Here is a 26,689-nt window from a genome sequence, read left to right on the forward strand (position 1 = left end):
CTCCTCTCACTTTTGTCTCCTCTTGGGTTTCCCTTCGGCCAAGCCCAGGTGGAAGGAGGTGTGAGAGCCTGCCCTGTAGTGCAGGTGGGCATTGTCAGGACACAGAGCAAGGATGGGGACAGGAATGGTTCTGCCACAGTCAGTGTCTAGACTAAAGAAATAAACCTTCCACCTCAGACTCACTGAATTAATGGGTTCTATTCTTGGCTTGAAAACAGAGTTGATCCTCAGCCTTGTAGCTGGAGCCTGAGTCTGTTGCCCTGTTTGGGCTCAGTGACAAGGCAAAGAAGGATTCTGGTGTGTGGAAACACAGTAGGTCTTTCTGAAGGCCCTTGCCTTTCCTCCCGTTGGCCAACCATGCCCTATGAGCCCTCCCAGGTGGCCAGGGGAGTGGGTGGTGTGGGGCTTCTTTGTACATGGAGTCCAGGGAAGACCTCACGACTCCGCTCCACCACAGGTCATCTGCCAGGTGTCCCTGGCTCAGGTCAGTGATGTTGATAAGGCAGTGGCTGCCGCTAAGGATGCCTTTGAGAACGGATTGTGGGGGAAGATCAATGCACGGGATCGGGGCCAGCTCCTGTACAGGTGAGAGCCCCACAACCTCCTGTCAGCCCCCGACCTTCAGCTTGGGTTGGGGCTGCATGCTTGGGTCCTACCAGGGGGAAGGTAGAGTCTTGGACAGGTTTGTTCAACCAAGGCCTGAGGCTGAGAAAAGGCTCCAGAGGAAGTGGCTTGAGAGTCAGGAGGGGTTTTGCCAGACACAAGTAGCCCTGAGGGGAAAGGTGTCCTCAGTGGAGGGGACAGTGTATTAGAAGATGAGAGGGTGCAAAAGTGAAGGTACTGATCAGATCGGAGAAGCAGACTGGCAAAGCTAACAGATGGTCCTGGGCAGACTCAGGACAGCATTTACCTGGAGTGGACTGGCCAGAGGCAGGATCAGGCCACTTCATGCAGAAGACAGCAAAGGAAGGATGGGGCCTGTTCTGTCTGCGGTCACCTGCCCAGCTCCACACTAACTGCCAGAATCGCACACTTCTCTGTCTTGTTTTTTTGTTGTTTGTTTGTTTGTTTGTTTGTTTCTTAAACCGGGGCAGAAGGGATTCTTTCCCCTTAGTTCCATCAGAGATCTTAGGGAAGGACTTCAGGGTGCTCCAGCATCTGAGAATGGGGTGGGAATAAGGTCTGGAGAAAAGATACTGCTCCCCTACAACCAAGTGGTCCCAATGGGGGAAGAGCAGCCACCCTCAAGGAAGTGGGTTAATGTTTCTAGAAGGGGTCTGCTGGGCAGATGAATTAAGCAATGTTGAAAAGACTGGTGAGCAAGCTGGTTTCAGGAACCCGGCTTTTGTGCTCCAGGTCCCGGGGAAGTTGTCAGGCATACAGCCTGGTCATGATGTGGTCCAAATGTGCTTGTCATCTGGTGGGAGAGAGAACCTGTCTTGGCCTTGCAGTCAGAATGCCATTTTTTTCCTGTTCCGGAGGACAGACCCCCCAGGACAGCCCCCAGCACAGCGGACCAGAGGTGGGGGAGGGGGACTGTATGGTTTCAAAATGGAACAGAGATTGTGGGGTTTAGGGAGGTGCGCCCAGCCTGCCGTAACTCAAGTTTGTTTCAAGACTCCTTGAAGAGTCCATCAATTTTAGGAAGCCATTGGCTTCCTAGAGCCCCCAGGTTAGGCAGAACCAAAATGTGCAAGCCCAGGCTATGGTGCTGAGCCTTCTGGCCCTGAAGCAGAGACTCCCCTGGCACAATGTGCTGGCCCAGAAGTTTTTTCCTTGAGGTTCTCTGCTGCCTTCTAGTGGCATATGCCATAATAGCACCACTGGCCGCACCACAGTGAGGAATTGTTGGTTCTTGCACAACTGTAAAGACAGTCCTGGACTGCTTGGACACACGTCTTGAGGCCAGGCCTGAGAGCTCCCAATAACCTGGTACCTGCCTCATGTAGTCTCCCAGTCCCCATGGTGGAGGTGTACCCATTGCTGGCCCAGGAGGGGGGAGCTCCTTGTTCAATGAGGGAAAAAGGCCATGGGTAGATACTATGGAATACAGAATGTGTTGTAGGGGTAAGTTGGGAAGAAAGAACCAGAAAGAAGTGTTATATAAAGTCACCAGGCAGCCCCCAAGAACCACTGAGGGACAAGATTGAGCCTCTCAGGAACCTGGAGAGCCAGTGTCCCAGCTACCAGAGCAGGACCACCAAAAATTGGTGAGAGAATCTGTGGTAAGCTGTCACCTTGTGTTCAGACACCCCCTTAAGTCCACAGCTAGGAATGTGGTGGTGGCCCATACTGCTGTTAAGGAGCCAGGGGCCTGGCACCCCACCCTTTCCCTTCCTTACTTCCAACCAGCAGACCTGTGGGTTGATGGAGATTGCTTCCCCTGCTTTCCCCACTGGCACTTTCTGGAGACAGGACTCTGGGAGGTAGAGCAGCAGCTTAACAAAGTGGACAACAGAACAGTCCCACTCAGCTGTCTTTGAAGAGCCTCCCAAATGGTTTGCTAGGGTGATAGTCATGCTAGGGACTTATGACATGGCCACATCACATGCGTGTGACATTGTCTGGCAGAGTTGGAGGGATTTGGGGCTGGTCAAAGGAAAAGGTATGGCCATGAGAAGTAGTAAAATGCAACAGGCTTCATGAGGTGGTGCCCCCATAGTGGGAGGCCCTCCAGAGATTGTAGTGGGGGCCCCCTACCCAGAATGGGAAGGGTGCAAGGGAACTCTTGGGGTTCAAGAGATCCAGGAGGGGGCTCCCATGTTCCGGCACTGTTGCTCTGTAGCAGAACAGGAGTCTCTGGGTCAGAGGGCTGGGAAGGGCAGCAGTTATAACTGTTGTCCATCTCACCAATGATAACAGCTGTCAAGTAAGGTTCCTGGAGGATACAAAGCAACAAGGCTCTAAATGGCTCAAAGTCTGCTTGTTTGGACTATTTTTAAAATAACTGGATATATAAGTGTGTATGCAGCAAGCGTCCGAGCTGGCAAGTCTCACACTGCGATGAGGATGTGAACAACCAAGGGGCCAATACACAGAGGCCATCTTTGGCTTATTTGTAATACAGATTTATACCTTAGGCACATGTTTTTCTAGTTGATGAAACCCTAGTCCTTGAAATGCCACAACATGGTGTTTTCCTTATCTGGTCTAGAATAGTTCTCAAAGAGTGATTGACACCTTTGTTATTCTTAGCTAGAGAATTACCTGGGTATATATCGTCTCTGAGGTAACAGTGTGGCTCTGCCACTAGATCGCTCATGTCTGTTTGGTCCAGTTTCACTCACCAGCCTTGTGCCGCATGCTGACTGTGTGCCTGGTGGGTGTAGGAGGCCCAGGAGGGAGCAGGAGACCAAATACTGTACCAGCCTTCAGAGGAAGGCAGATAGTACCAGAATACTTGCCTAAGTGGGTATCTGTAATAGTCAGGTGAGGTTTGAAGAAAGACGGAGGGTGCTAGGAGGACACTGCAGGGAGGTATGATTGATGTGGGGTGAAGGTTGGCTTCCCGGAGAGTGTGAGTGTGTACTTGGGGGTTTAAGACATGCTACAGCTATGTGCGGAGAGGAGCAGCTCAGCAGGCTTTGGTCCCAGACTTGTCTCTGGGCTAGAGCTCCCCCATGTACAAGATTGAGAGCTGCTCTAGATCTGTGGTCTCCACCTTCCTCTGTCCACCCTGCCCTCTGAGCATGCTTCTCCCTGAACTCCCTTACATCAGGGAAGGCGGAAGAGTCCTAATTCCCAGGCTACCCATAGCAGCATACCCACCAGAAGCATGGAAGGTCAGCTTGCTGTCAGAGTGCTCCCACTTAAGAAGGGCTGTGTAGATGCAACTTTCCTTGCATCTCTCCCGTCATAGCCCCCATCCTGCCCTCCCCACAGATGCCATCCTTGGGGGCATACTCCACCAGATTGGCTGGTTCTTGAAGCCAGACATGCTTTCCCCTGGTCAAGGCTGTCCTGAGACAGACAGGGTGGCCTTTTGAAATGGTGACCTCCTTATTAGAGAGGCAGAGGGACTGTTTTGCAGGATCGTTTGTAAGCACCATTATGAAGTAGTTAATCCATCAACAGGAATCAATTTTAGGAAGGAAGAAAGGAAAAGAGAGGCGAGAAAGACAAGAAGGGCACCATTCTCACACTCATCCTGCAAAGGAAACCTTACTGTCCCATCTCACAGATGGGGAAACTGAGGTCAGCACATTAGAGTGTGGCAGAGCTGGGAGTGCAAGGAAGAACCCCTGACTCACTGAAGAAGGGCCTTCAAAGAACAGGCCAGGCTACTCCAGGCCTGAGCCCATCTCCCTCCTTTCTGCACCCCACCTGTTGGCCAGGTTGGCAGACCTCATGGAACAGCATCAGGAGGAGCTGGCCACCATTGAGGCTCTGGATGCAGGTGCTGTCTACACATTGGCCCTGAAGACCCATGTGGGCATGTCCATCCAGACCTTCCGCTACTTTGCTGGCTGGTGTGACAAGATTCAGGTGAGGCTGAGGCTCCTGCCCACCAAGTGAGTTCACACAGGAGGCTGGGCCTGGCAGGAAACTCTGAGGGCAATGCATTAGCCCACCTGTGGCATAACAAACAACCACAGCTTATTGGCCTAAAACAACCCCATTGATCAGCTATCACTTCTGCAGATGGGCAGTCCAGGCAGGCTGGGCTGGGTTCCATGCCGGGGGTTTCCCAAGGACAGTGTCAAGGTGTGGCCAGGCTGGGCTTTGGCTGGAGGCTCTGGGGAGACCCTGCCTGCAGGCCCATTCAGATGTTGGAGAAATGTTGGCAGAGTTCACCTCCTGTTGATGGAGCACTGAGGCCCAGGTCCTTGCTGGCTGCTGGCGGGGGCTGCTGTCAGCTACTGCAGGCCGTGCTCTGACCCTTGCCTCAGCCCTCCATTCCCTTGCTGTTTTCAGGCTTGGCATCCATCTGCCATGAACGGAGAAAACTTTGCCTTTGTGGGGGCTCCTGAGGTGGTGCTGGGGACACCTGCATCATCTCTTCTTAAGGCCAACTGCCATTCTGCATCTTCGCAGAAGGAGTAGCTCACCATCTCCCAGATCCCAGGGATCAGAGTGGGACCGTGGGACCCATTTTCAGAGATTGGCCCGCTACAGGCAGTGATGGGACACCTATCACTGGTGGGTTCATGGGTCTGTGCCAGACTTGAGGTTCATGCCTTGTGTCCTTTCCATGCGGTGGAGGGTGCAGGTGTGATGGAAGGCCCACCTTCTGCTCCTCTTGCTGCTGCATCACTGCTGGCTAGAACTGCCCCTAAATGGGCCCTCCTGGACTAGCACACTCTCCAGATGCAACTTGGCTTCTCACTCCCCTTTTCTTTGCCCCAGTGTCAAAGCCAGAGAGCTTACCTGTACCAGGACCAACTTCCCATCTGAGGACTCTGCCAGGCTCTGTGTAGCAGACATCTTACACCTGTTGGCTGCCCACTCCACCTGTGTCTGGATTCCTCAGATACCCCTGTCATACATAATCTGGAAGGTTTCGGTCTCTTACCTGTCTGGTTCATGGGGGCTGCAGGCCACAGACAAGACTCTTGAATTCTGAGCTCCAGGCACAGTCTGGCTGCCCAGGGGGAATGGGTGAGGAAACCATGGATTCCCCTCTCAGTGACCCCCCCCCACCCCATGCTTCTTCCAGGGCTCCACCATCCCTATCAACCATGCCAGACCAAACCGCAACCTGACCTTGACCAGGAAAGAGCCTATTGGGTGAGTCACAGCACAGGGTGAAGATTCTCCACACAATGGGTGCTTTTCGTACAGTATGTTGTGTGGAAACTCATCCCCTTTCTGCATATCTCTCCCATGTCTACTTATTGGATAGTTACGATGTGCTGGGCAGTTCAGGTGCTGGTGATGATCAGAGCTGATGAGAATACCTATCCTTAGGGGACTTACATTCTAGCAAATGAAACAGCTTTCATTCCCAAAGTACCTTCTCTGTACCAGACACTGCTGTAATGACTTTATAAGTATAATTTTACTTAATTCCCTCAATAACCCTCTAGCAGTCAAGATCATAGAGGGTGAACCTGAAAAATTTTTTCTGGAATGATCATAATGATGAATGTGTATAAAAACAAAGAATACACAGAACCAAGGAACAGGAATAAAATAATAGAGAAATAGGGGAGGAGTCAAGATGGTAGAGAAGTAGCTGGCTGACACTACTTCAGCTAGCAGATCAGCTAGATAGCTTATCTAAAGATTGCAAACACCTACAAATCCAATGGCATATTGAAGAGAAGAAGAACAGCAATTCTAGAAACAGAAAATCAACCACTTTCTGAAAGGTAGGACTGGCGGAGAAGTGAATCCAAAGCGACGGGAAGATAGACCCCAGGGGGAGGGACCAGCTCCCAGCAAGCAGAGCAACAGAGCACAAAATCAGGACTTTTAAAAGTCTGTTGCACTGAGGGACGTCACTCCAGAGGCTGAACCGGGGTGAAGCCCATGCGGGGTCAGCATGGCCTCAGGTCCCGCAGGGTCACAGAAGGATCAGGGGTGTCTGAGTGTCACAGAGCTTACAGGTATTAGAACAGGGAAGCCAGCTACAAAGACAGAGCCGAGTGTGAGCTCACAGCTCGGGGTTACCTTGAACCGGTCACAGGCTCGGTGAGCTCAGAGCGTGGCCAGAGGTCAGGCAGACGGGAGTTATTGGGCGCTGTTCTCTGAGAGCGCACTGAGAAGTGGGGCCCCGGGCTCTCGGCTCCTCTGGGCCGGAAACCAGGAGGCCGCCAGTTTCATTCCTGTCCTCCGGAACTCTAAGGAAAGCGCTCAGGGAACAAAAGCTCCTGAAGGCAAACCCGAATGGATTACTCAGCCCAGCCCATGGTAAGGGTGGTGCAATTCTGCCTGGGGCAAAGACACTTGAGAATCACTACAACAGGTCCCTCCCCCAGAAGATCAACAAGAAATCCAGCCAAGACCAAGTTCACCTACCAAGGAGTGCAGTTTCAATACCAGGGAGAGCAGCAGAATTCCAGAGGAGGAGAAAGCAAAGCACGGAACTCATGGCTTTCTCCCCATGATTCTTTAGTCTTGCAGTTAATTTAATTTTTTTTCTTTTTCAATTTTTTTCTCTTCTTCTGCTAAATTTTTTTAACTTTTACCCTTTTCTTTTTTAACGTTTTTTAACTAGTTTATCTAATATATATATTTTTTCTTTTTTATACTTTTTCTTTATTCATTTTCTTTTTTTTTTTTCTGAACCTCTTTTTATCCCCTTTCTCCCCCCTCACGATTTGGGATCTCTTCTGATTTAAAGCATATTTTCCTGGGGTTGTTGCCACCCTTTTAGTATTTTACTTGCTCATTCATATACTCTTATCTGGACAAAATGACAAGGCGGAAAAATTCACCACAAAAAAAAGAACAGGCAGTACCGAAGGCTAGGGACCTAATCAATACAGACATTGGTAATATGTCAGATCTAGAGTTCAGAATGACAATTCTCAAGGTTCTAGCCGGGCTCGAAAAAGGCATGGAAGATATTAGAGAAACGCTCTTGGGAGATATAAAAGCCCTTTCTGGAGAAATAAAAGAACTAAAATCTAGCCAAGTTGAAATAAAAAAAGCTATTAATGAGGTGCAATCCAAAATGGAGGCTCTCACTGCTAGGATAAATGAGGCAGAAGAAAGAATTAGTGATATAGAAGACCAAATGACAGAGAATAAAGCTGAGCAAAAGAGGGACAAACAAATACTGGACCACGAGGGGAGAATTCGAGAGATAAGTGACACCATAAGATGAAACAACATTAGAATAATTGGGATTCCAGAAAAAAAAGAAAGAGAGAGGGGAGAAGAAGGTATATTGGAGAGAATTATTGGAGAGAATTTCCCCAATATGGCAAAGGGAACAAGCATCAAAATCCAGGAGGTGCAGAGAACACCCCTCAAAATCAATAAGAATAGGTCCACACCCCATCACCTAATAGTAAAATTTACAAGTCTTAGTGACAAAGAGAAAATCCTGAAAGCAGCCCGGGAAAAGAAGTCTGTAAAATACAATGGTAAAAATATCAGATTGGCAGCAGACTTATCCACAGAGATCTGGCAGGCCAGAAAGAGCTGGCATGATATATTCAGAGCACTAACGAGAAAAACATGCAGCCAAGAATACTATATCCAGCTAGGCTATCATTGAAAATAGAAGGAGAGATTAAAAGCTTCCTGGACAAACAAAAACTGAAAGAATTTGCAAATACCAAACCAGCTCTACAGGAAATATTGAAAGGGGTCTTCTAAGCAAAGAGAGAGCCTACGAGTGGTAGATCAGAAAGGAACAGAGACCATATACAGTAACAGTCACCTTACAGGCAATACAATGGCACTAAATTCATATCTCTCAATAGTTACCCTGAATGTTAATGGACTAAATGCCCCAATCAAAAGACACAGGGTATCAGAATGGATAAAAAAACAAAACCCATCTATATGTTGCCTACAAGAAACTCATTTTAAACCCGAAGACACCTCCAGATTTAAAGTGAGGGGGTAGAAAAGAATTTACCATGCTAATGGACATCAGAAGAAAGCAGGAGGGGCAATCCATATATCAGATCAATTAGATGTTAAGCCCAAGACTATAATAAGAGATGAGGAAGAACACTATATCATACTCAAAGGATCTGTCCTGCAAGAAGATCTAACAGTTTTAAATATCTATGCCCCCAACGTGGGAGCAGCCAACTATATAAACCAATTAATAACAAAATCAAAGAAACACATCAACAATAATACAATAATAGTAGGGGACTTTAACACTCCCCTCACTAAAATGGACAGATCATCCAAGCAAAGGATCAACAAGGAAATAAAGGCCTTAAATGACAAACTGAACCAGATGGACAACACAGGTATATTCAGAACATTTTATCCCAAAGCAACAGAATACACATTCTTCTCTAGTGCACATGGAACATTCTCCAGAATAGATCACATCCTTGGTCCTAAAACAGGTCTCAACCAGTATAAAAAGATTGGGATCATTCTTGGCATATTTTCAGACCACAGTGTTTTGAAGCTAGAACTCAACCAAAAGAGGTAATTTGGAAAGAACCCAAATACATGGAGACTAAACAGCATCCTTCTAAAGAATGAATTGGTCAACCAGGAAATTAAAGAAAAATTGAAAAAATTCATGGAAACAAATGATAATGAAAACACAACGGTTCAAAATTTGTGGGACACAACAAAGGCAGTTCTGAGAGGAAAATATATAGTGGTACAAGCCTTTCTCAAGTACACAACCTAACCCTACACCTAAAGGAGCTGGAGAAAGAACAAGAAAGAAACCCTAAACCCAGCAGGAGAAGAGAAATTATATAGATCAGAGCAGAAATCAATGAAATGGAAACCAAAAAAAAAAAAAAAAACAAACAAACAAAACAGAACAAATCAACAAAACTAGGAGCTGGTTCTTTGAAAGAATTAATAAAATTGATAAACCCCTGGCCAGACTTATCAAAAAGAAAAGAGAAAGGACCCAAATAAATAAAATCATGAAGGAAAGAGGAGACATCACAACCAACACCAAAGAAATACAAACAATTATAAGAACATACTATGAGCAACTCTACGCCAACAAATTTGACAATCTGGAAGAAATGGATGCATTCCTAGAAACATATAAACTACCACAACTGAACCAGGAAGAAATAGAAAGCCTGAACAGACCCATAACCAGTAAGGAGATTGAAACAGTATTCAAAAATCTCTAAACAAACAAAAGCCCAGGGCCAGGCGGCTTCCCGGGGGAATTCTACCAAACATTTAAAGAAGAACTAATTCCTAATCTCCTGAAACTGTTCCAAAAAATAGAAATGGAAGGAAAACTTCCAAACTCATTTTATGAGGCCAGCATCACCTTGATCCCAAAACCAGACAAGGATCCCATCAGAAAAGAGAGCTATAGACCAATATCTTTGATGAACACAGATGCGAAAATTCTCACCAAAATACTAGCCAATAGGATTCAATAGTACATTAAAAGGATTATTCACCACGACCAAGTGGGATTTATTCAAGGGCTGCAAAGGTGGTTCAACATCCACAAATCAATCACTGTGATACAACACATCAATAAAAGAAAGAACAAGAACCATATGATACTCTCAATAGATGTTGAAAAAGCATTTGACAAAGTACAGCATCCCTTCCTGATCAAAACTCTTCAAAGTGTAGGGATAGAGGGCACATACCTTAATATTATCAAAGCCATTTATGAAAAACCCACCACAAATATCATTCTCAATGGAGAAAAGCTGAAAGCTTTTCCGCTAAGGTCAGGAACACAGCAGGGATGTCCATTATCACCACTGCAATTCAACATAGTACTAGAAGTTCTAGTCTCAGCAATAAGACAACAAAAGGAAATTAAAGGCATCCAAATCAGCAAAGAAGAAGTCAAACTATCACTCTTTGCAGATATGATACTATATGTGGAAAACCCAAAAGACTCCACTCCAAAACTGCTAGAACTTGTACAGGAATTCAGTAAAGTGTCAGGATATAAAATCAATGCACAGAAATCAGTTGCATTTCTCTACACCAACAACAGGACAGAAGAAAGAGAAATTAAGGAGTCAATCCCATTTACAATTGCACCCAAAACTATAAGATACCTAGGAGTAAACCTAACCAAAGAGGCAAAGAATCTATACTCAGAAAACTATAAAGTACTCATGAAAGAAATTGAGGAAGACACAAAGAAATGGAAAATGTTCCATGCTCCTGGATTGGGCGATATAATGACAGTTTCCTAAAACTGCTACAGTGATGAAATTACTTGGCACAAAGTAAGTGCTCAATAGGTATTTGTTGTATGAATGAATTTTTATTACGAGAGCCCTTCTTTTTTTTCAGCCGAAGAAATCTAAGTGTATATATTTTTTAATTTTAGAAATGTAAAACCTAAGTTCAGAGAAAATATGAAATTTGGCCTACCAGTCATTCATTCAACAAACATTTATTAAGCACTAAGTCTGTGTCAGGCACTGAAGATATAATAGTCACAGATGGTCATTGTTCTCAAGGTGTAGGGATGACATGTTTTTAAAAGTGCTATACTGACTCCACCCCCAAACTACTAGAACTCATGCAGCAATTCAGCAACGTGGCAGGATAGAAAGTCAATGTGCAGAAATCAGTGGCTTTCTTATACACTAACAATGAAAATACAGAAAGGGAAATTAGAGAATCAATTCCATTTACCATAGCATGAAAAACATGGAATAAACATAAAATAAGATACCTGGGAATAAACCTAACCAAAGAGGTAAAGGATCTGTACTTAAGGAACTACAGAACACTCATGAAAAAATTTAAGAAGATACAAAAAGATGGAAGACCATTCCATGCTCTTGGATCAGAAGAATAAACATTGTTAAAATGTCTATACTGCCTAGAGCAATCTATACTTTTAATGCCATTCCAATCAAAATTCCACCAGTATTCTTCAAAGAGCTGGAGCAAATTACCCTAAAATTTGTATGGAATCAGAAGAGACCCCGAATCACTAAGGAAATTTTGAAAAACAAAAATAAAATTGGGGGCATCACGTTACCTGATTTTAAGCTTTACTACAAATCTGTGATCACCAAGACAGCATGGTACTGGCATAAAAACAGACACATAGACCAGTGGAACAGAGTAGAGAGCCCATATATGGACCCTCAACTCTATGGTCAATTAATCTTCGACAAAACAGGAAAAAATAACAGTGGAAAAAAGACAGTCTCTTAAATAAATGGTGCTGGGAAAACTGGACAGCTATATGTAGAAGAATGAAACTGGACCATTCTCTTACACTGTACACAAAGATAAACTCGAAATGGATAAAAGACCTCAATGTGAGACAGGAATCCATCAGAATCCTAGAGGAGAACATAGGCAGTAGCCTCTTCGATATCAGCCACAGCAACTTCTTTCAAGATATGTCTCCAAAGGCAAAGGAAACAAAAGCAAAAATAAACTTTTGGGACTTCATCAAAATCAAAAGCTCTGCACAGCAAAGGAAACAGTCAAAAAAACAAAGAGGCAACCCACGGAATGGGAGAAGATATTTGCAAATGACAGTACAGACAAAAGGTTGATATCCATAATCTATAATGAACTCCTCAAACTCAACACACACAAAACAGGCAATCATATCAAAAAATGGACAGAAGATATGAACAGACACTTCTCCAATGAAGACATTAAAATGGCTCTCAGACACATGAAAAAATGTTCATCATCACTAGTCCTCAGGGAGATTCAAATGAAAACCACATTGAGATATCACCTTACACCAGTTAGAATGGCCAAAATTAGCAAGACAGGAAACAACATGTGTTGGAGGGGATGTGGAGAAAGGGGAACCCTCTTCCACTGTTGGTGGGAATGCAAGTTGGTGCAGCCTCTTTGGAGAACAGTGTGGAGATTCCTCAAGAAATTAAAAATAGAACTTCCCTATGACCCTGAAATTGCACTCCTGGGTATTTACCCCAAAGATACAGATGTCATGAAAAGAAGGGCCATCTGCTAATGTTTATAGCAACAATGGCCACGGTCTCCAAACTTCGGAAAGAACCAAGATGCCCTTCAACGGACGAATGGATAAGGAAAATGTGGTCCGTATACACTATGGAGTATTATGCCTCCATCAGAAAGGATGAATACCCAACTTTTGTAGCAACATGAATGGGACTGGAAGAGATTATGCTGAGTAAAATAAGTCAAGCAGAGAGAGTCAATTATCATATGGTTTCACTTATTTGTGGAGCATAACAAAAAGCATGGAGGACATGGGGAGTTAGAGAGGAGAAGGGAGTTGGGGGAAATTGGAAGGGGAGGTGAATCATGAGAGACTATGGACTCTTGAAAAACAATATGAGGGGTTTGAAGGGGCGGGGGGTGGGAAGTTGGGCTACCAGGTGGTGGGTATTATAGAGGGCACGGATTGCATGGAGCACTGGGTGTGGTGAAAAAAATAATGAATACTGTTATGCTGAAAATAAATTAATTAATTTTTAAAAAGTGCTATACTGAAAGAATAAATATCATGAAAATTCCGGACTTGAAGCTCTATTACAAAGCTGTCATCATCAAGACAGCATGGTACTGGCACAAAAACAGACACATAGATCAATGGAACAGAATAGAGAGCCCAGAAATAGACCCTCAACTCTATGATAAACTAATCTTTGACAAAGCAAGAAAGAATGTCCAATGGAAAAAAGACAGCCTCTTCAATAAATGGTGTTGGGAAAATTGGATAGCCACATGCAGAAAAATGAAATTGGACCATTTCCTTACACCACACACGAAAACAGACTCAAAATGGATGAAGGACTTCAATGTGAGAAAGGAATACATCAAAATCCTTGAGGAGAACACAGGCAGCAACCTCTTCGACCTCAGCCACAGCAACATCTTCCTAGGAACATCGCCAAAGGCAAGGGAAGTAAGGGTAAAAATGAACTATTGGGATTTTATCAAGATCAAAAACTTTTGCACAGCAAAGGAAACAGTTAAAAAAAAACAAAAGACAGCTGACAGAACAGGAGAAGATATTTGCAAATGACATATCAGATAAAGGGCTAGTGTCCAAAATCTATAAAGAACTTAGCAAACTCAACACCCAAAGAACAAATAATCCAATCAAGAAATGGGCAGAGGACATGAACAGACATTTCTGCAATGAAGACATCCAGATGGCCAACAGACACATGAAAAAGTGCTCCATATCACTCGGCATCAGGGAAATACAAATCAAAACCACAATGAGGGGCGCCTGGGTGGCTCAGTGGGTTAAGCCGCTGCCTTCGGCTCAGGTCATGATCTCGGGGTCCCGGGATCGAGTCCCGCATTGGGCTCTCTGCTCAGCAGGGAGCCTGCTTCCCTCTCTCTCTCTGCCTGCCTCTCCATCTACTTGTGATTTCTCTCTCAAATAATAAATAAAATCTTTAAAAAAAAAAAACACAATGAGATATCACCTCACACCAGTCAGAATGGCTAAAATTAACAAATCAGGAAATGACAGATGCTGGCGAGGATGCGGAGAAAGGGGAACCTTCCTACACTGTTGGTAGGAATGGAAGCTGGTGCAACCACTTTGGAAAACAGCATGGAGGTTCCTCAAAATGTTGAAAATAGAACTACCCTATGACCCAGCAATTGCACTACTGGTATTTACCCTAAAGATACAAACGTAGTGACAGTAGGGGCTACTGCCAGATTGAACATACTGCCCCATCAGGGACTGGTAAGCCAGGTATGAGCTATCTCTCAGGGACCTTTGGCTCCATATCAGGAAGCCTGGAATGGGGTGGAGTGGAGTGGATTGAAGTGGAGTGTTACGGAGTGGAGTGGAGTGGAGTGGAGTGAGTGGAGCACAGCCGAGTGGGTGTCGGCTTGGGAGAGAAGACACTGGGAGGTGCACTCCGGCCCTCAGGCTGCATGGGGAGACAGAGTCCCTCTTCTTTTGTATGGCAGGGTCTGTGGCATCATCATCCCCTGGAACTACCCCCTGATGATGCTCTCCTGGAAGACGGCTGCCTGCCTGGCTGCTGGGAACACAGTGGTGATCAAGCCTGCCCAGGTGGGTGTGGGCATGTTCTGGGCAGGGCGTGTGGGCTGTAGAGGGTATTGGTAAGCACCCTATAAAGGAGACAGGTGTCCACCCAGGACTGGTTTCTCCCCAAGAGAGGAGCAGTACTGCTGATGAAGGCTGGCCTTCTTTGGGTCCCATTCTGTCAGAGGCAGCATGCGGCAGGGACCAGTGGGGGCTGTAGGCAGTCTGTTCTTTCATCGGTAGAGTGGCTGAGTCAGGTTAGCAAACCCTGTACCTATAGCTGCTTGGTAAACAGTCAGGGATTTCTCCACAGGTGCCAGAACTCTGGGTTTGGGGGAGCAGAAACCTTGTTTGGTAACCCTTGTCCAGGCCTCATGCTCTGAGACTAAAACCCAGTTCCTTATAGAGAAGCTACAGAGATAGGACCTTGGGGTCACTCAGTCTGGAAGGGCCTGAGCAGGGTCCCCCCGGGATGAGGACACTCTGAATGAGCCTCAGCTGCAGTAGCAGCCCCTCCCCTACCCGCCCCCAGTGGTGTTAGGACCTGAAGGTGAGATGCTCTATCATAGGGCTCTGGACAGTGTGCCCCGGAGGTCTCTTGCTCCTCTGGCTGCTTTGGGGCAATTTGGCTCTAAAAGTATTATAATTTAAAAACCAGCAATAACAACAGTTGACATTTACAGTATTCACACTAAGTCAGGAACTCCTAAAGCATTTTAATATATAACAAATTATACTAAAAATTTGCATGTATTTGCTTCTTGAGCATCACAGCAACCCTATGAGTTGACCCATAACTCCTGTGTTAGCGTTGCGGTGGTATGCACAGATCCAGGCAACTGTCCCTGGAAGAGCCCCCGACAAGCCTATGCTCTCCCAGGGCCAGCACCCCATAAATGTGGTGATTCTGAGGCTTACTGGTAGGTGGGGCACAAGCCAACCTTTGCAAGGAATATTACCTGGGCCCGAAGAGGAATGGCTGCTGGCAGGCCAAGAGGAGAGGAACGGCCACCAGCAAATGAGGAGGTAATCAGAATCTGGCACGAAGTGCATCCAGTCTGTCCTGGGACTCCCCACTGCCCAAGTGAAGGGGGTATGAACATTTAGGAAGAGGCCAGGCCTGGCCACAGAGCTGGAGCCTGCCAGGAGAAGACACTACAAGGTACATGAGGAAGCAGGCCTTACTCCCAGCTTTCCACTGGAGCCCTGGGGAAAGCTGGCTGGGTTGCCAGTACCCACTATGATGGCGCTTACCTCGATGGTCTTCCTGCCATGACTGCTTCTCCCTGCTTGCTATCTAGGCTGCTGGGAGAGGATGGAAGAACCTCACTTCCCAATCCCTCCTGACCCAGTCTTCTTTCCTGTCTCCTCAGGTGACCCCACTCACAGCCTTGAAGTTTGCAGAGTTGACCTTGAAGGCTGGCATTCCGAAGGGTGTGGTCAACATCCTCCCGGGATCTGGTAAGGAATGTGGACATGGGCATCTGGGGGTGCCAGGGCTCCAGGCAGCTGGAGATTTTCTTGGTCAGAACAGGGTTTTCTGCGTGAGATACTCTAGTGGGGCAGAGCAACCAGGGACACAGTGATCCATGGACGTGGCCAGCCTGATGAGGAGACGCCCTCTCCTGTGGTGGGATAGGCACACACCTGAAAGTGTTCTAGCTTTAAAATGCTTCCCCAAATGTTTTCCTTTTCTTTTTGTATGTCTGTATGTGCTCTGGCATAAAGTATATAACTTGGGAATTATCTGCCCTTGGAAGTTTGAGAGAATTTATCTAGGGTTAGGGCATCTGGGGAGGTATTACATGAATGCTTTTTTAGTTTCTTCTGTGGTTAGTAGTCTAGTTTATTGGAAAAGTTGTCTCTTCTTGCACACATTTTAAAATATATTGACCTAGAGTTATATTAATAATGTCTTATAAGTAATTCCTTTTTGAGTCTCCCCTTGATTGTTAGAGTATCCCCTTTATACTTTACAGTTTTTCTTTCTCTTTTAAAATTGATTAAATTTGTGAAAAGTGCTTGTTTGTCCCCATACTTCCCTCAAAAACAAAAGAGCCCTCAAATTTCTTTACCCATTCCATTGCTATTCTGTTTTTTTCTCTGCTTTCATTATTATTTCCTACTGTGTTCTCCTGCGTGTTTTTTTGTATCTTTTTGAGTTGAAAGTTTAATTCATTTATTTCTGCTTTTGTCATTTAAATAAGTTAATCATTCAAAGAGAGCTTTGATTATATCTCCTACCTTTTGATTGACATTTTCATTATTATATAAATGTCCCTCTTTCTTTTTCATAATATTTTTGTCTTATAGTCTACTTCATCTGATATTAGCATAGCTACTCCAGCTTTCTTATGGTTTTTGTTTGTATGATATATTCTTTTCATCCTTTAACTTGCAACCTATCTTTATCTGATGTCTCCTTGGACAGCAGATACTTAGATCTTGTTTTGATCCCATGTGACAGTCTCTGGCTTTCTGACTGGATTGTTTTATTCATTCATATTTACTGTTATTATTGATAGAGTTGGATTTATGTCTGCAATTTTACTTTTTGCTTTCTGTGTCTCCTGTCTTTTGTTTTTATTTTTCTTCTACGGTTTTCTTTACATTGAGTGAATATTTTCTAGTGTAACATTTTAATTCTTTTAATGATTTTTTTCACTGTATAGTTTTTAGTTTTTTCCCAGTGGTTACTCTAGGATTTACCATATACTTCCTAAGTCATCAAAAAATACTTCAGATTTATGATAACTTAATCCCAGTGAAAAAATGCTATTCCTACCTAACTGTAGTATCCCTTTTCCCTTTCTGTGATGTTTTGTCACATATTTTTGTGTACTTATCATTGTTACATTGCTATAACTTTATATAATTTTATGTCTATGGAAGAAGTTAAAAAGAAAGGAGAGAAAATATGTAATTACAGTGTTTGCTGTATTAACCTCATTTACATTTCTGGTTCTCTTCATTTGTTCCTGTTCTTGAATTACTCTGTTGCTACTTTCTTACTCCATTTCCTTACTACCTCCTTTCTGCTATTATTGTCAAGTATATTTCATTTGTCTTTGTTAGAAATCCAACAATATAATTATATACATATTATTCTATACAATTGCTTTTTAGCTTAGTTAAGAAAGAAAAGGAAATATTCATTTAAGCTTTTATAATTATATAATTACCTTTACTGGTGCACTCTGGTGGATTCAGATTATTACCTGTATGACTTGCTTTTAACTCGAAGAACTTTCTTTGGTAGATTTCTCTTAATGTGAGTCTGCTGGCAACAAATTATCTAAGTTTTGTTTATCTGGAAATGTCTTTATTTTGCCTTTATTTTTTGAAAGATAACTGCTGAATATAAGATTCTTGGTTGACAGTTTTGTTCTTTCAGCATTTCAAATGTATCCACTCCCTCTGGGCCTCTATTGTTTCTGATAAGAAGTCAGCTATTAATCTTATTGGGATTCTTTTATATACAATGAGTCATTTTTATTTACTGCTTTGTATTTTTCACCATTTTTACTAAGATGCATTTGGGAGTGGGTCTTCTTATGGTTATTTTATGTGGAATTCATTGAATTTCATGGATTTTTAGACTATTTTTCATCAAGTTTGGAAAGTTTTCAGCCATTATTTACTCTAACATTTTCCTCTGTTCTTTTTTCTCCTCACCTTCAGGTACTCTCATTATACATATGTCAGTATGCTTAATGGTAACCCACTCTCCTCTGAGGCTCTATTCATTAATTTTTTTCCCTTTCTCTTCTTTAGATTACATATTCTCTAATTAACCTCAAGTTCATGGAGTCTTTCTTCTGCCAGTTCAATCCTACTGTTGAGCCCCTCTAATGAATTTCTTACTCAGTTACTGTACATTCTAGTTGCAGAATTTCTACATGTTTTTACTTAATTTATTGATTATTGTCTACTTAATGGGACTTTGCCATCCTAGATTCCTTTATGCATGGTTTCCTTTAGTTATTTGAACACACTCATAATGGCTGCTTTGAAATCTTTGTTAAGTATAACATCTGGCCCCCCTCAACTTGTATTGCCTTCTTCTTTCTTTCTTTATTTATTTTCTCCTGATGGGTTACACTTTTCTATTTCTTTGCTTGCATCATAGCTTCCTTTGTTAAAAGGTGGATAATTTAGATAATATATTGTGCCAGCTCTGGATATTGGCCCTCTTTTTCCCTTTCCCTTGTTTTCATTATTTGCTTGTTTATGTCTTTAGTGACTTGGCTAAGCTATTTAAGTGAAGTCTGTTTTCCATGTGGTGTATAGCCAGTGATGTCACTCCTCAGGGAGCACAGCCTTGAGCACAAGATGACAGCAGTTTTAGTGGGGCTCTCTTTGACTCTTTTCCCCTGGTCTCCCTGTTAAGCTATGTGCCCCCTTTGGTATCACAGTCAGCAGTTTAGCTCCATTAACTACAGTCTTCTTGCTCTAGTGTTTTCAACAATGCGCTGGGTCATAGATTGCTCTACAATTGATCCAATTAAATTTGGAACCCTTTGCAGGGGTAATTATTGAGGCCATGCTTTGAGGTTTGTTCTTACCCAGAGAGCACTTCCCTGGTTCTCTCTGGTAAACTAACTGTAGTTTACCTCATTGCTGTCATAGAGCTGTCAGCCTTCTCTTAATTGCTCACCCCCAAAATCTCCATTGTTTTTCAAATACCCTTATATTTGAACTTCCCCCACAGTTTCAAATAAAGTTAGTATCTCTGTTCTTGCCCACCCAAAATCTCAGAACCACTGCCTCAGATGTTGGGCCCTATGAGGAAACAGATAAGTTTCCAATAGTCTCAACCTGCCACATCCAGGGTAGAGCCTTCACTTTATGAGTGGGGACTGGGTGGAGGCCATACTTACCAGGAATTTGGCTTCTAAAACACAGAGTTGGAGGAGAAGAAAAATGGTGATGGACTGCCCCCTCTTAGTAAAATGTCATATCCCTGAACTAGCAGCCGGAGGAGAGGAACTCTACCTTAATGTCCATACCCACCTGGGGTGGAGTTTCCATCATGTGGAGGGAGAGGGGAGATGTGGAAGGAGAGAATTGTTCACGGTACAAGTATCACAGACTCTCATTGTTCCTCCTGAGATTTAGTAGATGAACTTGAATAAATGTTTCTTCACTTGCTATATGGAAATTTAAGAAAATTTTCAGACTTAAAATTTTTTTTTAATGATTTTCATCAGTGACCCTTATTTTGCTGAGAATTGTCAACAGCACTCCTCTTGTTAGCCTTCAGAAGTGATGCCATCCTCATTACCTTTTTTTTTTTTAGAATACCCTTTGAACTTGTGTTCATACTTTTATTATCATTATTATTTTTAAAGATTTTTTTTTATTTATTTGTCAGAGAGAGAGCGAGAGCGAGGACAGGCAGACAGAGTGGAAGGCAGAGTCAGAGGGAGAAGCAGGCTCCCTGTGGAGCAAGGAGCCCAATGTGGGACTCGATCCCAGGACGCTGGGATCATGACCCGAGCCGAAGGCAGTTGCTCAACCAACTGAGCCACCCGGGCGTCCCCATACTTTTATTATTTTTTAAGCTAACGTTTTCAATTTTTAAAATTTTTATTTTTAAAGATTTTAAAAATTCTGTTCACTGATTCATTAGTTGCATATAACACCCAGTGCTCATCATAACACCTGCCCTCCTTAATACTCATCATGTAGCTACCCCATCCTCCCACCCCCCCCTTCTTTCTGTAAACCTCAGTTTGTTTCCTAGAATTCAGAGTATCTCATGGTTTATCTTCCTCTTGGATTTCTTCCCCTTCAGGTTTCCCTCTCTTCCCCTAATGTCCTCCATGCTATTCCTTCTGTTCCACATATGAGTGAAACCATATGATAATTGTCTTTCTCTGTTTGACTTATTCCACTTACCATAATCCCCTCCAGTTCTATCCCTGTCAATGCAAATGTTAAGTATTCATCCTTTCTGATGGCTGAGTAATATTCCATTGTATATATGAACCACATCTTTTTATTCATTCATCTGTTTAAGGATATCTCATCTCCTTCCACAATTTGACTATTGCAGACATTGTTGCTATGAACATTGGGTGCATGTGGCCCTTCTTTTTCACTACAACTGTATCTTCGGGATAAATACCTAGTAGTACAACTCCTGGGTTGTAGGGTAGCTCTATTTTTAATGTCTTGAGGAACCTCCATACTGTTTTCCAGAGTGGCTGCACCAGCTTGGATTCCTACCAACAGTGTAAGAGGGTTCCCCATTCTCCACATCCTCACCAACACATGTTGTTTCCTGTCTTGTTAATTTTGGGGATTCTAACTGGTGTAAGGTGGTATCTCAATGTGTGTGTTTTTTTTTTTAATATCTTTTCAGCGTAACAGAATTCATTGTTTTTGCACCACACCCAGTGCTCCATGCAATACGTGCCCTCCTTAATACCCATCACCTGGCTCCCCCAACCTCCCACCCCCCACCCCTTCATAACCCTCAGATTGCTTTTCAGAGTCCATAGTCTCTTTTGATTTGAATTTCCTTATGGCTAATGATGCTGAACATTTTTTCATGTGTCTGTTAGCTATTCGTATGTCTTCATTGAAGTGTCTGTTCATGTGTTCTGCCCATTTCTTGACTGGGTTATTTGTGTTTTGGGTGTTGACTTTGAGAAGTTCTTTATAGATCTTAGATGCCATCTGTTTGTAGTGTCATTTACAAATATCTTCTCCCATTCTGTGGCCTGCCTCTTAGTTTTGGTAACTGTTTCCTTTGCTGTGCAGAATCTTTTTATCTTGATGAAGTCCCACAAGTTCATGTTTGCTTTTGTTTCCCTTGCCTTTGGAGATGTGTCTTGAAAGAAGCTGCTGTGGCTTATGTCAGAGAGGTTACTGCCTATGTTTTCCAGGATTTGGATGGATTTCCTGTGTCACATTGAGGTCTTTCATGAATTTTAAGTTTGTCTTCGTATATGGTATAAGAGAATGGTGCACTTTCATTCTTCTGCATGTGTCTGTCCAATTTTCCGAGCACCATTTATTGAAGAGACTTTTTTTCCATTAGATATTTTTTCCTGATTTGTTGAAGATTAGTTGACCATTAGTTGAGGGTCCATTTCTGCGGTCTCTGTTCTCTTCCATTGATCTATATGTCTGTTTTTGTGCCAGTACTATGCTGTCTTGATGATCACAGCTTTGTAATACAGCTCGTATATGTAATACAGCTTGTGATACTTCAAGCTTTTGTTTTCTCTTTCAACATTCCCCTGTCAATTCAGGGTCTTTTTGGATTCCATCCAACTTTTAGGATTGTTTGTCCCAGTTCTTTGAAAAATGCCAATGGTACTTGAGATGGATGATACGAATGGCATTGAGAGTATAGATTGCTCTGGGCAACACAGACATTTTAACAGTGTTTATTCTGCCAACCATGTGTATGGGATATTTTTCCATCTGTTTGTGTCTTGCTCAATTTCTTTCATAAGTGTTCTGTAGTTTGTGGAGTATAGACCCTTCACATCTTTGGTTAGATTTATTCCTGGGTATCTTATGGGTTTTTGGTGCTATTGTAAATGGAATCAATTCCTTAATTTCTCTTTCTATTTTTATTATATAGAAATGAAATTCATTTCTATGTATTGATTTTGTATCCTGCCACATTACTGAATTGCTGTATGAGTTGTAGTAATTTGTGGGTGGAGTCTTTTGGGTTTTCCACATAAAGTCTCATGTCATCTGGAAAGAGAGAAAGTTTGACTACTTCCTTGCCAATTTGAATGTGTATTTTATTTCTCTTTGTTGTCTGATTGCTGAGGCTAGGACTTCTGTTGAATAGCTTGTGGTGAGAGTGGGCATCCCTGTCATGTTCCCAACCTCAGGGGAAAAGCTCTCAGTTTTCCCCCATTGAGAATGTCATTCTCTATGGACTTTTCATAGATGGTTTTTATGATAATTGTGGTATGTTCCTTCTATCTCTACACTTCGAAGAGTTTTAATCAGGAAAGGAGACTGTATTTTGTCAAATGCTTTTTTCCATCAGTTGAGAGAATCATACCTTTCTTATGTTTTCTTTTATTAAATGCTTTATTATGTTGATTGATTTGCAAATGTTGAAGCAACCTTGCATCCCAGGAATAAATCACACCTGTTTTTGGTTGATAATACTTCTAATGTACTGTTGGATGCCGTTGGTAGAATGATGTACTGTACTGTACTAATAATGTACTGTAGGATGCTGTTGAGTATTTTGGCATGCATGTTCATCAGTGATATTGATCTGAAATTATCCTTTTTAATGGGGTCTTTGCCTGTTTTGGGGGTCAGAGTAATACTGGCCTCATAGAACAAGTATGAAAGTTTTTCTTCTATTTCTGTCTTTTGAAACAGCTTCAGTAGAATTGGTGTAATTTCTTCTTTAAGTATTTGGTAGTATTTCCTTGGGAAGCCCTGGACTCATGTGTTTTGGGAGGCTTTTGATTACTCTTTCAACTTCCTTGCTGCTTATTGTTCTGTTCAGAATGTGTATCTTTTCTTGTTTCCATGTGGATAGTTTATAAGTTTCCAGGAAGTCTTCCATTTCTTCCAGATTGCTTTATTTGTTGGCATATAGTTGCTGGTAATAATTTCTAATAATTGTTTCTATTTCCTTGTTGTTAGGTGTGATTTCTTCCCTTTCATTCTCGATTTTATTAATTTGGGTCCCTTTTTTCTCTCTCTCTCTTTCTCTCTCTTTTTTTGGATAACTCTGGCCTGAGGTTTATCAATTTTATTAATTCTTTTGTGGAAGCAGCTTCTAGTTTCATTGTTCTGTTCTACTATTTTTCTGGTTTCTATTTCATTGATTTCTGCTCTAATCTTTATTATTTCTCATCTGCTTGGTTTAGGCTTTCTTTGCTGTTCTTTCTCCAGGTCTTTTAGGTTTAATGTTAGCTTGTGCATTTGGCATTTTTCCAATTTTTTGAGAGAGGCTTGGATGGCTATGTATTTCCCCCCTTAGGACCACTTTTGCCATATCCCATGGGTTTTGGACCGGTGTGTTTTCACTCTCATTAGTTTCCATGAATTTTTCACATTCTTCTTTAATTTCCTGGTTGACCCAATCATTCTTTAGCAAGATGCTCTTTAACTTCCAAGTGTTTGAATTCCATCCAAATGTTTTCTTGTGATTGAGTTCCAGTTTCAAAGCATGTGGTCTTAAAATATGCAGAGAATAATCCCAATCTTTTGGAATTGGTTTAGACCTGATTTATGATCTAGTATGTGGTTCCATGTCCCGTTGAGAAGAATGAGTATTTTGTACAATACTCATACAATGAGTATTGTAAGTTTTAGGATGGAATGTTCTTTATATATCTACAAAGTCCATCTGGTCCAATGTGTCCTTCAGTAGTCTTCTTTCTTTCTTTTTTTTTTTTTTTAAAGATTTTATTTATTTATTTGACAGAGAGATCACAAGTAGGCAGACAGGCAGGCAGAGAGAGAGAGAGGAGGAAGCAGGCTCCCTGCTGAGCAGAGAGCCCAACGTGGGCCTCGATCCCAAGACCCTGAGATCATGACCTGAGCCAAAGGCAGCGGCTTAACCCACTGAGCCACCCAGGCACCCCAGTAGTCTTATTTCTTTTTGATCTTTTTCTTAAATGATCTGTCTGATGCTGTGAGTGGAGTGTTGAAGTCTCCTACTATTACTGTATTATTATCAATATGTTTCTTTATTTTCATTTCATTATTAGTTGGTTGATAAAATTGGCTGCTTCCATGTTGGAAGCATAGATGTTTACAATTGTTGTATCTTCTTACTGTATAGAACCTTTAAGTATAATATAATGTTCCTCTACATCTCTTATTATGGTCTTTGGCTAAAAATCAAATTTTTCTGATGTGAAGGTTGCTACCTCAGCTTTCTTTTGAGGTTCATTAGCATGGTAGATAGTTCTCCATCCCCTCAATTTCAATCTGGAAGTGTCTTTAGATTCAATATGAGTCTCTTTTAGACAACATGGATGGGTCTTGCTTTTTTATCCAATCTGAAACCGTATGTCTTTTGATGGGAGCATTTAGCCCATTTCCTTTTAGAGTACCTATTGAAATATGAATTTAGTGCTATTGTAATGCCTATAAAGTCCCTTTTTCTATAGATTTTTTTTTCTTTTTTGTCTATGTGATTGTTGGGGTTTCTCTTCGTTTACAGAATCCCCCTTAATATTTCTTACAGGGCTGGCTTAGCGGTTGCATATTCTTTCAGTTTCTCCTTTCCTGAAAGCTCTTGATCTCTCCATCCATTCTGAATGACAGCCTTGGTGGGTAAAGTATTCTTGGCTTCATGTTCTTTTCACTTAGTAGTCTGAATATGTCCTTCCAGCTCTTTCTTAGCTTTCCATGTTTCTGTGGACAGGTCTGATGTTATTCTGATATTCCTCCCTCCATATGTAAGGAACCTCTACTCCCTGGCTATTCTCAGGACTGCTTCCTTGGCTGTAAAATTTGCAAGCTTCACTATTGTATGTTGGGGTGTTGATCTATTTATTGATTTGGGGAGGGGCCTTCTCTGCCTCTTAGACAGGAATGCTTGTTTCCTTTCCCAGATTAGGGAAGTTCTCAGCTATCATTTCCTCAAATATGCCTTCTAGCTACCCCCCTCCACTCCCTTGGGGATCCCAATAATTTTGACACTGGAACATTTCATGGCATCGTTAATCTCTGCAGTTCTTTTCTTAGGTGCTACTAGCTACCTGTCCCTATTTTCCCCAGCTTCCTCCTTTCTATCAGCTTGTCTTCTAGATCACTAATTCTCTCTTCTGCCTCATTTACCCTAGCTGTTAGAGCATCCAATTTAGACTGCATCTCATTCATAGCAAGTTTTTCTATGGCCTGATTAGATCTCATTATGCTCTTAGAGATTCTATATTTTCACTAATGCTTCTTTCAATCCTAGCTATTGTTGTCATGATTGCGATCCTGAATTCTCTCTCTGACACTTTGCTTATATCCATAGCCATTAGTTCTATGGTAGATTACATTGTCTCTGGTTATTTTCTTTGATGAGAGTTTCTCCTCCTAGTCATTCTGTTGGGGGATGGTTGAGTGAAGGAGTAGAGTCCAAAATATCAACTATGACCCAAGCAAGGTGTACCCTAGCTAAATCCAGAGCAGTGAGAAGCCATCACTGATAAAACAAATCCAGAATGAAACACAAGAATAAAATCTATTAAATTAAAAAATTTTAAAAAGGGGGGATGAAGGAAGGGGAGCTATAATCTTTCAGTGTGGACAAAGCAGGGTGTTTCAGTTGTTCCTGTGTGTATTTTGGTTCATGTGTTAGAGAACACTATTTCCCAAAATTAAAAGGAAAGTAAAACTTTTATACATATATGAAAGTAAAATTTTTATATACATATATATGAAAGTAAAAGTATATGTATGTATATATCTCATATATGAAAATAAAACTTTTATATCTATATATAAAAATTTTACTTTTCTTGTAATTTTATGTATATATATTACATATATATGTAATATTGAATAGTAAAGAAAGAACTACAAAAGAGCATATGCCTATAAAAACATACAGGTGTGAAAAAATACAAGTTAAAAAGCTACTATGAATTACAAGTTGATATAATAAACATCTAACTGAAACAAGAAAAAGGTAAAAAGAATAAAACAGAGGAAAAGCATAAGAGAAAGAAAACAAAGAAAAAGAGAGTTAAATCTGAAAAATAAACAAGCTGTGAGGCAACACCTGGAGCTCACCATACTATTTTCCCCTGGTGTTGGGATTTTACAGTCTTATGGGGTCTGTAAGGTTGCTGTCCTCTTGTTCTTCCAGCCTGTTCTGGGGGAGGAGTATGGCGCGCTGTTTCTCAGGCAACCCTGTGTGCGTGGAGTTACCCTGCCCCCTGTCAGGAAATGGACTCAGTGGAAACTAGTCTTCTTGTACTTTTGTTCTGTGGCAGTTTTTTGTGCTTCTCCCGAAGGGTAGAGCAAAAATGACCACACCCAAACGTCTGGCCTGGAGCAGAAAATTCACAGTCTGCACTCTTTAATAAACCCTCCAGAGCAAACAGTCTCCTTTTCTGTATGCGCCATTGAAAACCACAGCCTCCCCTGCAGTGACTCAGAGGTTGT

General features: G+C 42.4%; 1 protein-coding gene and 1 long non-coding RNA gene across 4 annotated transcripts in view; both read left to right on the forward strand.

Moving 5' to 3' along the window:
- The window catches only part of LOC116590568, a 221,664-nt gene that overhangs the window by 163,948 nt on the left and 31,027 nt on the right, over window positions 1–26,689 (forward strand). The window lies entirely within an intron of this gene.
- The window catches only part of ALDH1L1 (aldehyde dehydrogenase 1 family member L1), a 137,428-nt gene that overhangs the window by 84,484 nt on the left and 26,255 nt on the right, over window positions 1–26,689 (forward strand). For all 3 annotated transcript variants that reach the window (XM_032342208.1, XM_032342151.1, XM_032342288.1), the window contains 5 exons: window positions 458–585; window positions 4,335–4,485; window positions 5,657–5,727; window positions 14,500–14,605; window positions 15,952–16,039. In XM_032342208.1, coding sequence (XP_032198099.1) covers window positions 458–585; window positions 4,335–4,485; window positions 5,657–5,727; window positions 14,500–14,605; window positions 15,952–16,039 — 544 coding nt within the window. The remainder of the gene's footprint in view (window positions 1–457; window positions 586–4,334; window positions 4,486–5,656; window positions 5,728–14,499; window positions 14,606–15,951; window positions 16,040–26,689) is intronic.

The sequence above is a fragment of the Mustela erminea genome, chromosome 1, assembly GCF_009829155.1.
Source record: "Mustela erminea isolate mMusErm1 chromosome 1, mMusErm1.Pri, whole genome shotgun sequence".
Classification (NCBI taxonomy): Eukaryota; Metazoa; Chordata; class Mammalia; order Carnivora; family Mustelidae; genus Mustela; species Mustela erminea.